At 45.0% G+C, this 16,349-nt stretch overlaps 1 protein-coding gene and 1 non-coding gene across 2 annotated transcripts; one reads left to right on the forward strand and one right to left on the reverse strand.

The window, feature by feature from the left end:
• Nucleotides 1-8,728: 8,728 nt before the first annotated feature.
• On the reverse strand, nt 8,729-8,801 carry TRNAF-GAA (transfer RNA phenylalanine (anticodon GAA)). Its single transcript has one exon. It is a non-coding gene; the product is annotated as a tRNA-Phe (tRNA).
• A 523-nt stretch (nt 8,802-9,324) lies between these two features.
• On the forward strand, nt 9,325-10,510 carry LOC135593737 (chlorophyll a-b binding protein CP29.2, chloroplastic-like). Its single transcript, XM_065083991.1, has 2 exons — nt 9,325-9,866; nt 9,946-10,510. The coding sequence occupies exons 1-2, from the start codon at nt 9,366-9,368 to the stop codon at nt 10,315-10,317; spliced, it is 873 nt and encodes a 290-aa protein (XP_064940063.1). The 5' UTR covers nt 9,325-9,365; the 3' UTR covers nt 10,318-10,510.
• The last annotated feature ends 5,839 nt before the right edge of the window (nt 10,511-16,349 follow it).

Genomic DNA, 16,349 nt, shown 5'->3' on the forward strand with positions numbered 1-16,349 from the left:
GCAAAAGATGACTGTGCTTTCATTTAAGATTGCACCCAAATGTGAAGAGATATAGAAGATGGAGTCTTCGTGGTGATTAGCTTTGCGCATAAGGAATCAAAGATTTTAGTGGTAAATGCAGTCACGTAAGTGCTATAATTGGATCTCTGACCCACTCAAGTTTATAAGTTAATGGATATTAGCCTATTCACATTGAATCGCGACAAATAATATGAAACAGAGGTTTCAATTGGAGATTATAAGTTTACGGATTTATTATGTTAAATATTGCGACACACAGAGCATTTCTCGAAGGAGAAGACTCGGCAACGAAAGGGACAACAAGACTATGCGTTCTACCTCCGTACTTGCATCCCTGTGTCTGTCGCATCAAGTACTGGAACGGTCGAAGGTGTCTTCCAACACGTAGGAGTGGGCACAGGCAAAGCGACGGGACGCGCATCGCTCCCTCCGTGGAGAAGAAGACCACATCAACCGGAATCGACGAGGAGAAATAGCTTTGCATGTTTCCCTACTCGGCTGCTCCTCGTTGGCTGAAGCCGCCCACATCGCAAGCCTTCCCGTGAGGAACAGATAAATAAAAAGGTGGGGAAGGGTCGGCTGCATCGCCTTGGAACCCCGTGATTCATTTCTCTGCCTTCCTAATGGCTTCACTCTCATCTCGTTTCGGTTCAAATCAGAATTATCGAAATTGAATCGATTAAACGATTTGTTGGTTCCAAATTAAATAATATTATAGAAAAATATTGTTAATGTCTTAGTCAAAGATGCGATTTAAACCCGTGTGTATAGAATTTTTAAAAGTATCTTCGAGATGGAAATATCATGTTTCCAATGTGCCACTTGCATGAATACTTAAATCAAGAGAGGTTTCCTTGCTCAATCTATTCGATCCTTAAGTTGGTAATATAAGGTCTTCAAATGTGGTTCCAGTAGTTTGAAAGAGAGTTTATCTCATAGTAGTTCGAAAGAGAGTTTCTCTCATGTTCAAAATATATATATTTTTTTTAAAGGATGAGAAGAAAATTTGATATTGTCTTTCTTTTCATAATAAATGAGAAGAAAGTTTATGTTTCCTTACTTTAAATCTTCATATATATAGATAGATGGAGGGTGACTTTGGATATCATGTGGCAACCACATGTCAGCTGACGTTAGATTTTCTATCATTTATCCCCTCCGAAGACGTGCTTTGGAGCTTTTACGAAAGGGGTTCGAAACACGTTGTTTAATTCATCTAGCATCGGAGCATTTGAGATTGTCTTACGGGTTGGGTTTTCCCATTTCATTTGTCTCGGGCATGTCAAGCCTATAATTCTACCATAGCGGATTCATCTTAGGGAGAGTTATTTTTTTTCGATTTATGTCTCGAGCACATTTTGCCCTATGTCTTTATTGTGGCAGATTTCTTTTGGCGTTGGTCAGGTTTCCTGACTTAGATGTCTCGAGCGCATTTGGCTTTTTGCGTTTACCATGGCCTTGCATCTCCGTCTTGGTGGATGTACCATAGCGCGCGTTGGGTTTCCCAACTCACATGTGCTTCCATCATGACGGATTTAACTTGGTACCGATTGGGTTTCTCAACTGGCATCTTAGATGCATTTGGCCTTTTGTTTCTATCGTAATATATTTCTCTTTACGGGAGTCGAGATATTTTGACTCACATCTTAGGCTCATTTGGGCTCGTGCCTCTGCTAGCTTAAAACCCACTGAGGAGGTTGGAATAGCTATTGAGAATGACTGCAAGCTAAAAGAAGCATTGGAGGGCGAATGGAGCCGCATACTAGAGTATCGAGAGGAAGATGTCACTGGTTATGAGATGTCCATCAAATTCTAGAAGGGTTTGGAGAGGATAAGATAAATTTTGGTTACCAGATCGCCTTGGCCCACTTTAAGGTGAGGTACCCTGAGCTAAAGCTCAAGGAGGATCCATTCACGAATTATCCTAAGGACCAAGACATCCCAATAGCGATGGAGTTACCTTTGATGATAGCACCGACTCACCTCCTCACCCTATTGCCTGAAATACTTTCTCTAATTGTTGATCTCTCCCTTTTTGTTTTTAGTCGTTGAGTTGGTCTATCCGACTCATTCCTTTTGTCAGCCTTCTCAACTCTTTATTTTGATAGGTCGAGGCTTAGTCTTGAATGTAAATATCTAATCTGATATGTGTAAGTGCTTTTGGGAGCAATGAAACTCGTTTATTTTACTTCATAACTAATACTTTAAAGATGCATCTTTCGATCGAGACTCTAGGCTTGGTAGGCCAACATCTGGTGCTAGGAGTTAGCTTTTTTAGGATTGTAATATTTAAAACCTTAAAGATAAAACTTTTCAATTTAGTAATATGTTACATTCTTGGTAACTTCACACCCTCTATTGTCCTCAAGTGATATGTCCTATCTCGGATAACTTTGCCAACTCTATAGGGTCCTTTCCAATTTGGTGTCAGCTTCCCCCATGGTCTGAGTAGGTTATTGAACTCAACCTTTTAAAGCATCATGTCTCGTAGTCTAACCTCCCGAGAGCGAACTCGTCGGTCATAGAGCTTGACCATTGATCTTTTGTATCTTAGCACCCAAATATATGATTCGACTCTAACTTTATTGATCATGTCAAGTTTGACTCGAAATTCCTATTGTGAAGTAACCCCCTACACCGGGAAAACTATTTTGGGTGGCAAAACAACCTTCGTGTCAAATGGCAAGTTGAACGACAATTCTCCCAGGTCAACCTTGAGTTTCGGGAGTCCCACAAGATGCATAGTAGCTCATCCACTCACGTGTCATTTACTTCGACCCTATTCTTTAATCATTTGATAATGACCCGATTAGTAATTTCAGTGAAACTATTGGTTTGAGGATAAGCTACTAAGTTGAATCTCAACTAAATTCCTTTTGACTAATATAACTTTTTGAATATCATATTATTGAATCGAGCCCCTTTGTCAGTAATAAAAGCCCTTGAGATCCTATAGCTATCCTTCAAACATGCTTTGTTAAAATCAGTGTAATTAACACATATTTTTAAATTTTTTATTATATTTTTAATCAATACAATGATAGAAAACCATTAGGAGTACCATACTTCGGTAATATACCTTGCCCCTAATAGCTTGTCTACCTCATCACTAATCACATGTTGGCATTTCGAAGCAAACTTATGATGCTTTTACTTTTTAGGTCGGTCCTCTAGGGAAATGTTCAAGTGGTGTTGGGCTATATTAGATTCTATTCCTGACATGTCTCTTAATAACCATGTGAACACCTCGATGTTTTCCTTGAGAAAGTTGATGAGCTGCACTTGCTTCTCCTTAGGGAGTGTCGCCTCAACCTTGATGACCCGAATAGAATGGGCCTTGCCTAGAAATTCCTTGACTAGTGGCTCCATTGGCTCCGGATGTTGAAGGGGCCTAGCAAAATCTTGATGGTCCAATGATGGTGCTTTAGGTCGGGTCTACTTCAGTAAGGAGATTGTCATCAGATAATACTAGCGAGATTCCTTCGAATCACTCCTCAGCTCCCCAATGACAGTTCTTGTAGGGAACTTTATCGTCATGTGATAGGTCGACACCACAACCCTTAGCCGATTGAGTGTGGGTCAGCCTATGATCACGTTGTATACCAAGTGGATGTCAACCATCATAAAATTAATCATCACCGTTTTGGAGCAAGGTTGATTGTCGAACATAATGTGTAAGCTCATGATCTCAAGAGGGGAGATGGAGTTGCTCGTGAACCCTAATGATGAAAAAGTCATAGAAGTGATATCATTAGCCAAGAACCTAAGTTTTTGAAAAGCGTCTAAGTAGATGATGTCGACGGAGCTACCTATATCGATCATGACTCTCTTTACTCAAGCATTGATCATTCTTACGAAGGCCATCAAGACATCATCATGGTTTGAGTCAAGATACTCCGTCTCCTCATCCTTAAATGATATTTTTTAATCGTTTTCTAACATCGAGCGCTTCTTGATAGTGGCTCGGGTATAGGCTGTGCAGCCCGATGTGTTGTTCTCTCTTGAGGTAGGTTCTCCGATGATGACATTGATTTGCCTCTTCACTAGGCTTTAAGGTTAGCGCGAAAGCTCCCAAGGTCTTCGAACGAATCTCCCAATTTGCCACCGATGAATGAGCTCCTCGATTTGCTGCTTCAAATCACGATAATCTTTTGTGTCGTGGCCAAAGTCACAATGGAAGCAACAATACTTGGATTCGTCCCTCCTTTCCCAAGGTGTCTTCATCAGTGAGAGTCCTTCGAGAACATTTTTTTCCTTTATTTATAAGAAGACATTGGTTCTTATTACGTTAAGGGGGGTTAACTTGGGTCTCAAGCAAGGAAGCTTGGGTTGATCTTGTTTTCTTCATTAAGGTGACATCAACGTTGGAACCAATGATGGTCTCCCCTGTCATAGTCTTTTGCACATCTCCTTGCACTTATTTGAAACTATCACCTCAACAACTATGAATTGGTTGGCCTTCTAGAGGACCTCGAGTATGATCACAAATGACCTCTCTACCTAAATAACTAAATAAGGCAAGAGGATCTGAGCCCCATTATAAAAGCTTGAATCATAAGTGATGAATGAGTTTCTTTTATTCATTAAATCTCATTAGTGAACTGAGCGATAAAGTTAGAAAATGTCTCTTCCACTCTTTGCTTGAGTACAAGCAACGTTATTGTAAATAGCTTTTGACATATATTCCCAAGGAAGTAGAGTTCAAATTCCATTGTGAGTTAAGAAGCTGACTAAGAGTAGCACTCCCACGCTGGGCCTCTTAGTGTCGTTGGGAATGTGTGACACATTAGAGGGTCCAAGGTGTCGCAAAGACACTTATGGGTGCGGAAGGCGGTAGTACGTTCAACTGAGTTGGTATTGTCGTCGAAGGCAAAGTAGTGATGGAAGGCAGAAGTTGGTACATATTGGTTTCTCTTCGATGTTCTGAGTGAATAAGAATCGACCCGAGGTGGGGTCAATTAGGTTCTCACCCTTGAATTACTAGAACTCTCATCGTATCTCATCTCAACGTTGGTTCATTTGCCTCAATTAGACCCTTATGGAGTCATCCATTGAATTCACTTATTTGAGCGGAGCATAGTAGTGGTGCGATAGTGCATTGAACTCTACCATTGGAGAGCAAGGTACTCTTTCGGGAGCTAGTGCTAGTGGTAATTGAGGTGTCAACCGTGGTTGAGATGGTGGCACCACTTACTATGCTAGTTGAGGTAGGAGTAGGGCGATATCCTATAATATGCACATGAGCGTTTGCACCTAATGGATGAGATTTAGGAACACCTAAGTGGGGACGAGCAAGTGGGTCGAGTTCATCCCTAGGGTGAGGGGCCTAGGTCAATGAACATATGTCAACACCTCGTCGGCGTCGGCATCGAGTTGGACGCATCCATATGTGAAAATGATGACAATTGTCCCCCGAGTAAATGTGCTTTGGGTTGGAGGTTAGGCTTCATCTCTCGAGCATTAATTTATAAGATTGCGAGGTAGATGTTCTTGCAACATCAAACCCTCATAGCACCAAAATGTTAGAGAAAAATATCGTTGATGTCTTAATTAACCTGATATTGTTAGGACCCATGTACGTAAAATTATCTAAAGTGTCTCCGAGGTGGAAATGTCGTGCTCCCGAGGTGTCACCTGCATGAAGGCTTAAGTCGAGAGAGGTTTCTTGGTCTGATCCCTCCAATGCTCAAGTTAGTAATCCAAAGTTTCTAAATGTGGGTTCGAGTAGTTCAAAAGAAGAGAGTTCCCCCCATTTAGAAATATATTTTTATAACTTAAAAGGATGAGAAAGAAACTTGGGATTGACTTTCTTATCATAAAGGAAGAGAAGAAAGTTTGTGATTGTCTTTCTTATCATAATGAATCTCATATTGTCTTTGAATATCATAGGAGTTTGATGGGATCAAACACGTATATGATTGACTTTATGTTAAATGGGAGATTTTTAGTCAAAGGTGCCATGCACGCTAATCACATGAGTGATAACATGTATGATATGATGATACACACTCTTTTTGCTTATTATTTATTTGATATTTTTTTCATTTTATATTATCTATTACATATTTTGTAATATCCATGGATCTGTACAATGAGAATTGGATCGTGATAAGATCACAATAATGAGACTGATTCACTTTTAAACATAAACCCTAAATAATTTCAATCATAGGTCACTCGAGAGAGACATCAAAATGACCGAATATACTGACCGAATAGACTGGTGTGCTATATACCAATTCATATGATGAAGACGGTTGGTCTCACAACTGCTAATAGATTCTCTATCAAAAAAGAATTCTCCTAAATAAGTTTATTTTAATTTTAAATTTTAAAAATAAAAATCAATGATTTTAGTTTTAAATCAATTAAATATGATAAAAAAATAAAAAAACAAATAAAACATATAATATAATCATTGAATTTAAATTCAATTAAATTTGAATTTGAATCTTAATAGAATCATTTACTTTAATTAAAAAATTTATAATTTTATTTTTTATATTATTTTTAATTATCACACTAATTATAATTCTACATCTACTTTTATATTTTTTTTTAAATAAAATTATAATTTTTTTAATATTTTAAATTATTTTTAATTAAAACATTAATTGACTATTCGAACCTGAACCACCGATCCTTCCATTCTGGAGAGGTTCAATTCTCGAACGGATCCGAATCGAATCCCTTTCTCTCTCTACTATCTTATTTATGCTCTTTTGTCGCCCTCTTCAGGATCCTATCAAAGCGCCGCTTACTAAGAGTTACGACGCTTACTTCAATCATCCAACACGAAATATTGGACGAAGTCGCAATTCCCGAAACGAACATCATTCGTCACTGCGCAAGCATTCGCTTCCTCATCGATTCTTTCTCTCTCTCTCATCATCACATATACGAATATACAATGAGTACAGGTTTACTTACATCATTTACAGTCTCACGCTCTCACTCCCCTCGCATCAGTACCGCCGGCGTACGTCGATCGAGGAGCGGCGTTCTTCCGCTAGTTGGGTCCCCAGCAGCTGAGGTACATGGCCTTCCGGAACGAGTCTTCCGCCAGCTTCCGCCGCTCCTCGTTGCCCCCTCCGCCAAGATCGCGAACCACCCCGAGCCCCGCGGCGGCGGCAGCGGCGGCGACAGCTGCGGTGGCGACGGTGGCGAGGTGGCCGCTGGACTTGATGCCCTGGTCGGCTTGACCCTGCACCGCCGCCACGCCCGCTGCCATCCATACACTGTTCAGATACCTCATCCCTTCTACCACAACTTTGGGCCTCGATTGTCGCTCTTTACGTCTGTGCTGCTGCCAACTTGCTGTGGCCGAGCTCCAAAGATGAATTTAAGGGAGGTGAGCTACGGCCGGAAGAAGAGAAGGGTGTGAAGATGGATTCCATTTATAGACGGGCTGTTCGGCGGTTTTCTGAAAAACCATGGGCTATGGTGGTTTCCGGTATTTGGATATATTTCCAGATGGGAGCCACGTGTTCAGATCACGTGTCCAATTTGCTCATCTTATCCACATCAAATCCCACCGTCTATCGCCCAACCCGCGGGTGGAACCCATGCTTGGCTGGTGGGGGCCGCACAATTCTGGGCGGGAGTGTAAGAGTCGAATAATTGGTGACGAGACGGGTACTTCCGCCACAGTAGCTTTCCTAATTACGCATTAAATAAATTCCTTGCATTTGACTTCCAAAAAATAAAGGAAAGAAGAACAAAACAGATTAAGTACACGTCATCGTCTTCTACGATCAGTCTACAAACATCACTCGGTCGCATGTATGTACACAAAACGAAGACCTTATTACTGAGTCTTCGAAGCTTCGTCACGTTGCTGTGCTGCTTCTCTGTGATCTTGTGCTCATACCCTCCGTGGCGTGGTGTGTGTGTGACTGTGTTGCAAGGAAAGCACCCAGAGATCAAACGTGGACGAAGCATTCATATCAGTTCGGCCCCCAGCAGCTCAAATACATGACCATCCTCAATGACTCCTCTTTAGCTGAGGAATCCTCCTCGCGCCGCCTGAATTCGCTCTGCCGGATCACTTTGGCTGCAGACGACCCAATCGCCGACAGGTTCCTCTTGATGGTCGACGAGTAGGGTTTGGCGACTTGGTCTTTCAGCTCGAGTGCAGCCCCTAAAGTGACGGCCATGCATGCCGTGTTGCCGAACTTCATCCTTCACGATAGAAACTAGTAGATGAATGAACACGAAAAGAGAGAGAGAGAGAGCTGCATATATGCAGCGAGAAGCAAGAAGCCGGTGGTTTTAGGGTGGGATGGAAACAACAGGCATGCACAGTGGACCATTGGTTCCCTGAAACGGGGGCTCGAGTGGCCGTCATCTCTCGTTTCGCCGGTGGGTAACCTTTGTGACCCACCGTGGGGGTGTGAATGTGACGAGAGATCGATCATGGGATTGCAACTTGATGAGCTCTATCCATCGTCCTTTGGTGGCACAAATGGCCGTCGTAGCTTTCGGTCACAGCCTCATTTTGGCCCTACTTGTTGTCCGGCAGAAACAATTTGGTATCTGTAGGCATATCTAAACCGAGGTAAGGTGTTGTTGGCCCGTGTTTTCCATCTGGGTGCTGAGAGTATAGTATTGCTGCAGTAGATCATCGTGTTAGCCAAGACCAAGTCAACACTTCGTGGGACCCATTTCGTGTTTCAATCAAAAAAATAAAATAAACCGGTGGATAAAATGCGGTGAGCGTGGATCGAACACGCGACCTTCAAATCTTCAGTCTGACGCTCTCCCAACTGAGCTATCCCCGCTTGATATTATAATGTATTTTCTCATTAATATTAGCCAATCTTTTCGAGCACAACATGTCATCATAAGCCGAATTGGTGGTGCCAGAGAGACAGATGATGGGGAAAATATCTGCACCTGTTTGAGACGCATATCACACCATGGCAAGCCTTGGCATCCTGCGCAACATATCTGCTGTAACTTCACGAATCAGCCAATGTTAGAGAGCAAACATACATACTCCAATGTCCTTCCTACAGCCATAATCTCCTTTGATTCTTTCGGTGCGAGCTATTGAAGACCACACATCCTTGCAATCTCCTGCCAGCCAACAACCACACGAACCTTGCCTGTATCGCCCAATGACCTGTTTCCACGCGTCCAACTCGAGCGGGCCAAATCTCCCCACATACCCCTGCAGATAAGGAGAGGATAAGGCCGCAACCCACACCACCGTCAGATCGATCTCGGTCCACACATCCACCGTCCATTCTGGCACCCCGAGATAACCTTCACCGATCCTATAACCCGCCCCACCCCGTCCTCGACGCACGCTCGTGGTAGAGTCCGGGAAGACAGCGCGAGCGATGGCCTCCACAGCAGCAGCCACCTCCCCGTTCCTGGGCACCCGCCTGCCCGAGCGCAGCGTCGCCATGGCGGCCGGCCGGTTCCAGGCCCTGTTCGGTTTCGGCACCAAGAAACGCCCCCAGTCCAAGAAGACCAAGGCGCCAACGTCGGACCGGCCGCTGTGGTTCCCGGGCGCCAAGGCGCCCGAGTGGCTTGACGGCTCGCTCGTCGGCGACTACGGCTTCGACCCCCTCGGCCTGGGCAAGCCGGCGGAGTACCTCCAGTACGAACTCGACTCGCTGGACCAGAACCTGGCAAAGAACTCCGCCGGGGAGGTCATCGGCACCCGAACAGAGAACGCCGACGTGAAGTCCACCCCCTTCCAGCCCTACGCCGAGGTGTTTGGTCTGCAGCGGTTCCGCGAGTGCGAGCTCATCCACGGGCGGTGGGCCATGCTCGCCACCCTCGGCGCCCTCACCGTGGAGTGGCTCACCGGCGTCACCTGGCAGGACGCTGGCAAGGTACCGACCTCCCACTCTGTCATGTGCACATGAAGCTTAGCGCATTGCAGTCAAGCACTGGTTGGATGTGTGGGTGCAGGTAGAGCTGGTGGACGGCTCCTCCTACCTGGGCCAACCCCTCCCCTTCAACATCACCACGCTGATATGGATCGAGGTGCTGGTGATCGGCTACATCGAGTTCCAGAGGAACTCGGAGCTCGACCCGGAGAAACGCCTGTACCCCGGAGGCAAGTACTTCGACCCCCTCGGCCTGGCGTCCGACCCTGAGAAGAAGGCCACCCTGCAGTTGGCGGAGATCAAGCACGCCCGCCTCGCCATGGTCGCCTTCCTGGGCTTCGCCGTCCAGGCCGCCGCCACCGGCAAGGGCCCCCTCAACAACTGGGCCACCCACCTGAGCGACCCACTCCACACCACCATCATCGACAACGTCTTCTTCGCCTCCTCCTCCTAAGTGCGACAAGGCATCGATCGGCTTCACCTTTCCCCTCCCTCCCATGGCGATCTCCTTGTGTGGGATTCCTGTGGTGGGGGTTAATTTCCTGTGTACATCACAAGTCACTCGACTTCTGCGTGCGTAATTTCTACAATATATGGTGGTTTCTACAATATATATATATATATATATATATATAGGAGTTAATTTCCATATGGCCTCTGACTGTGATGTTGTATTATATGTAACCAAATGAGAAACATTGGCCATTAAATAACTACTTTCTGATAATAAAAGAACATATAAAATCAATGAGTGGAAGAAGAACTCGGGATTTGAGATATACTGTCATGAAAAAGCAAACTTAAATATATGATAATACTGCCTGCCATAAATATACAGAATCACAAATAATCTCTGATGATATCGATGCCCATTTTCTTTTCCTCTTGAGAATATAGTTTGTCAACTCTATGTTCATCACTAAAAGATGAACTATAATGGGTTGCCTCACCCTTTAATTTACCAAGATTATGCACCCTATTTTTGGCGGTTTCAACTGCATACTAATTTGTTTCGTTTAGAAAAGATTTATTTCTTTATTTTGCTGGATCAACAAGAGAGAGTTGTCTCTTCAATAGCAAGTTAGCCATCCTCGGTTTATCCGGCAATTCCACACGAGATAGAGCACAATTCAGAAACATGCCCTCTAACAACAGCTCACAGCCACATCGGTGTCAACCATAGCATCAAAGTCAACATGACGATCGCGTCGACACCATGCCCCTCAGGTACGACGGTACCGATCGAGTACGATATCGCCCCGCAAAGATCGAGACAACACCAACCGAGTACAACGCCACCCCGTCGGATCGGGATGGCGCCGAACAAATACAACGTCGCCCCGTCGGATCGAGACAACGCAGGTCGAGTGCGACATCGCTGTTCGACGCCGAGGCACAAAGGACGATCGATGTCTGCACAAGAAGTGAGTTCACCGCTTAAAGGGTCGGCGGCCATAAATGTGTTAGGTACGATTGGTCTCCATGCGCAAGGTATAAAAATCCATCATCGTGTCACGGACTTAGCTGGTTTTGCCTAAGTCGTGTGGCACCCTTGCGTGTCTGTCCGCAAAGGTCAGCATCCCCGAAGTCTCCCATGGTCCCTTAGGACCCACAAAAGAGAAAACGGGTGAGAGAAAATGCCTCGCTCAGGATCCACAAGCAAAAATTCCAAGAAACACTTCATAGACAATGCAAATTAGTCCATTACAAACAGACTTTACAAGCTCTAAACAGTTGCACAACAAAGGGTCAAAATAGTCTATTACAAATCGAAAATCTCTCACACGTGTCCACATGACACAACCTTTATTTACAAGCCTAAAGCGGCCACCAACCTAACTAAAATGGGACTATTAAGCCTTTGGTCGTCCCTCTACATGCTGTGCAGAGTATGAACATACTAAAAGACACGGACATACGTAAGCATTACATCAAACATCATGTTTAGAAGTTTGTCCGTGACATTCTCCCCCACTTATTCCTTCGACATCCTCGTCGACGCCTTTGTCGACACTGCAACTCCTCGCCTTTGCTGAGTCTTCAATCTTCTGCTCCAACTGCAATGCGCCTCTTGGCTCCCAACTGCTGTTTTTGAGTAGTCAAACCTTTGATCTGCCATGCTGCTTCAACTCGCTAATGACTCTAACTCTAGTGTGGGGTTGGCTGAGTTGTGTTGATCCCTGTTGGTTCCTGTGGATCCTACAGATGAAGGAAAAGACCATCCTTACTATGCACCAGTCTCTCAAATGCTCATGCTGCTTGAACTGGGTGGATGCTTGTTGGAGCTTTAACGAGCATCGTCTCGCAAACTTCTGAAGTTTTGGATCCTTCCTCCACAAAATTTGCCCATTGACTCTTTTTTTACTTAGTTGTCACTTCCAAGTAGGTTCGCATCACTTCCGCTTTCGATTAGCTGTTCGTTGGGAAATGAAGCGGACAATATACTCTCAGTAGCACTGATCACCGTTGGTGAGGATTTGACAACTATTGTCTTCCATTATCTTCAAATGGTCTTTGAACATGTGTAGAGCTCCTTTGTTGGATAGATAAGAGAATTGAGGTACTCGGTTTTGCCCATTCTCTTAAGAGTTGAGAAGACAAAGTTTACTTGACTTCGCTCGCCTCCTCAAGGTTATACTCCATGCATCGAGCTGGTTACTAGCCTTCGCCTGCTCTTTGCTTACACTTCTGAAGCACTTGAAGTGTTTGCACTCCTTGCGTTGACTTAGTTACTGTGATTCACCTTCTCAATGCCATCGAACTTCTGGAATGCAAGAAGTTTTCACCCCAACTTGGAGTGATTCTCTTATAGGTTTGGTCGCCTCTGCGATTGTACCGTCTTCTCCATCAATCCTGTGTTGGGAATCTTGGGGGGCGACATCAGATGCGCAGCGGAAGAACAAGAAAAAACAAAATCCCCGATTCCCAAAGAGATGTTCGTCGTCGTGCGAAAATTGGTGCGCAAAATCTGCGAAACTTAAAATTGTGTATAGAATAGATTGTGTTACCTAGGGAGATCGTATATCCCTGTTTCCTTACAGATTTTTCGACGCTCCTCAAAACTCCAAGCCTGCTCTTAGGCGGAGAGGGGGAGGAGAATAGGAGAGGCAAGCAAAGGCTCTAACCTATGAGGCTCTGAATCCCTTCTATTTATAAAGATCCCATGTCAACCTCTAATGGGTCCTCCCCTAGTGGGTATTGGATCTGCATCCAATAAGACAAGGGCTCCGTCGGATATCTCATATCCGAACCTCTACTCATCGCAATGCCTACCATATGTGTGTGACCCTCTAGGCCCAATATCGAGCTGGCCGTGAGTCATACCTGTTAGAACTTCTTCTAACTCAGTGAATTATTATCTCTGTAATAATTCACTCGACTCATCGACTACGGACGTACTAGGCCACTACGCCGTAGTCCCCAGACAATACAGGGAAATCCAATCCATTGGACCTGTCTATCCTCAGTTACCGTGTACCTATAGTCCCTCATCCATCTAATATCCCAGAGACTGTATATCAAGTATGGTGTTGTCAGACTCATACGGTTTCTACTCGAGTCTCGCTCTAATGGATTCTCCCGGAAAACCCTTTCTCTCTCAACTTGAATGACCCTGGTCAGGGATTTTTCTGAGTAAGAACACGAGATATTCCTCTCATGACGCCGAGAGTGGATGATCCTTTATCGACACTCAATAGCCCTCGTAAGGTTGACTACCACTCCCAATGACCAGCTGTACTAGATCTGGGACAACCAAACCTATAAATCTGATATCAAAGAGTGGAGCACTTATACAGGACATCCTTGGTGTCTCAAGTCTAAGGACCAGATATACCACTAGGACTACGGAATCGCTGTTTGACAATAAGGCATCATCAATCATCCAGCATTCCGTAAGCGGATCAATCAGTGAACTCATTCTCCAATGAGCACCTGTACTGTATCTCTAGTGTCCCTACACGAGCAGCTATGAGACCAGCTGCATCCATCATATGGACGGGTATACAACACACCAGTTTGTCCGGTTATCACGATATCCCTCTCGAGTAACCTATGACCGGGATTATTTAGGATATGTGTTTAAAGGTGAATCGATCTCATTATCGTGATCTCATCACGATCCGATTCTCATTGCACAAATCCAAGGACATCACAATATATATATGCATATATGTAATAGTTATAAAGTGATATACGCCAAAATATAATAAGCAAAAAGATTTTGTATCAAGTCACATGTGCCATCACTCACGTGATTGGCTTGCTGGGCACCTATGACTAGCACCCTGCCACCTACTCCACTGAGTAGTAAAGGTACAGCACCGCGTACTGCCTGCTTCGTTCCTTGGTCATGCACTCTTGCCTGATCCGAAGTCATTCACTTTCGGCTATCTTGATGAGAAGCTCGTTGACACCGGTATTATGAAGTTCCTTGGTCTCTGCCCTTCAGCCTTGTCTCGATACTTAGAGTTTGTCTCTGCATGCTCCACCTCATCGGCCCCTTTCACGACCAAGCGCTCTCCCTCCATGAGAGCAAGGGATCAATGACTTTTACGGAAGTCCCTCCTCTACGGTACCATGGCGCTACCATGCCCATGGCACTACTATCCGTCGCCTCGCATCTGTATCCCTTTTCTTCATAATCAGTAGATATGCCTCTATGGCACTCCTCTGAGTCCACCTTCATTCTAACTGATGCTTGATTTTGGATAGCTAAGTCCCTTTGGACTCGTCGTCGCTTTCTCGCCCCTTTCGACCTCCTACTTAAACACCTCTGTGTTCTCCAAGTAGCTCCCTTTGGTCGATGAAAGACAGACTACAACTCTCAAGCATTGCCTCTATCACCACGTTGTAGGGTTTGCACCGATTCTGTTCTCCTTAGCTTCCTTGGTAGCAACGTTCGCTTACTCGACCTTGTCCTCTAACTTGTCGGGCTCCCTTAAGTGAATATGGGCTCTAGAGCAGTCCAACTCTCCAGTTGCTTCGATCATACCTCTGCATGATCAAGTCCCTCCCATGAGACTTACTAGTACTTGCATTCGAACTTTTTTCCATTGGTGGAACACAGCCCCCATATGTTGATGACCAAAGCTTTCATCCAATGCAAAATTCGATGCACGCACGAAAGACCCGCCTCTGCGGTACCATGGCCTTCACTCCTTGAATCTATAGCCCTTCTTACCATTGTGTTGTTCACCGAAGTTAAGCTTCCAATAGCTCCCGATCATACCTCCATATGATCTAGTCCCTCATGGGACTATGTTGTGTGTATCGCATTGCCACGAATTGTTCCACCACGATCTGCTGCACTATGTCGCCTCCTAGCGACATCTCTATTGCATTCTGATCCTTGTGGGATGAACTCGAATTGTGAACCCTCCATGTGTGGCATCTATCAATACATTGCAAGGTCTCTTCCATCTTCAATTTTGTTCGCTCTTTTGGCAATCGACCTTCATCCACCCACTCTTGGGTCACACCTAGATGAAGCATCGCTCTAGGACAGTCCGTCACATAGTAGCTCCCGAAGTCCACCAACTTCGCTGAAAATGGTGCACCATTGTCTGGATCCTGGGCTTCTGCCCCTACCAGCACAATCTCCACTGTGCATCGCTTCCTGCCTAGTAACTTGACTGGCAACACTGTGACATATTCTTCAAGAGTATCCGCCTTCATGTCCTCTTGCCCCGTGCCAAGGCTTTCTGAACCCAGCTTCACCTCCGCAAGTTGAGTTGCCTTAGTTCCTCCATCAAATGTTTCTATGAGATAAAGTGCATGCACCCAGAAGCTCCCTTCGTCTTTGGCACCATGCAAGATGAGTTTGCTCCGTCAGAATGAAGGACCCATGGAACAACATGATCTTGCTCTTACCTCTGCAAGAGTTCATGTCCTTGACATCTGTCCCAAGGAAAGCACTGTGCCTCCACTCCATGTTCCATCTTTTATGCTGGCTCCCTTTATGCGGCTTGGGTATTTCGCCAAGTTACACCCAAATTGCTCCGCTCCTCATTTTTCATTGAGTTGATGGTGGCCCTCGCGTCCACCATTCCACGGGTTAGCCTTCCCTTGAGTCTGATCTCCATATCGACTCCAAGTGTGCCTTTATTTGTGTTGCTTTGGGTCGCTCCCCCACTTGATCTCGCAATGCATCCACCAATGCATTCTCTCAAGCGAGATCATGCGACAACTCCTCGCCGCTTGCTCGGTCCATTGAGCTTCGTGAAGTTGTTGTTTGTTGAGGTACTCCTCCTCAACATGTGCGGTTCGTCCCACATGATTCTCTCTCTAGAGAGCCGGGACTTATCCCTCCTGGATAACTGTCCCGTTGGACCAACATCTCTCTTCATTTCGGAGACCACCATCCCCTTCGGACTACTCCGATTTGTTGAACAAACTGTGCATTGTTCTGTCTCCTGCAAACGCACTTGCTAGATTGCGACTCCACGTCAATACAGCCCTCGCTGCACCACTCAAGGCCTAGCAACA

The sequence above is a fragment of the Musa acuminata genome, chromosome BXJ1-9 (genome assembly GCF_036884655.1).
Source record: "Musa acuminata AAA Group cultivar baxijiao chromosome BXJ1-9, Cavendish_Baxijiao_AAA, whole genome shotgun sequence".
Taxonomy (NCBI): Eukaryota; Viridiplantae; Streptophyta; class Magnoliopsida; order Zingiberales; family Musaceae; genus Musa; species Musa acuminata.

Bases quoted from the DNA above. Each gene is read 5' to 3' on its own strand.
- LOC135593737 (XM_065083991.1), top strand. From the start codon at position 9,366: ATGGCCTCCACAGCAGCAGCCACCTCCCCGTTCCTGGGCACCCGCCTG. The intron at 9,867-9,945 runs GTACCGACCTCC...GTGTGGGTGCAG, and splicing joins CCTGGCAGGACGCTGGCAAG to GTAGAGCTGGTGGACGGCTC.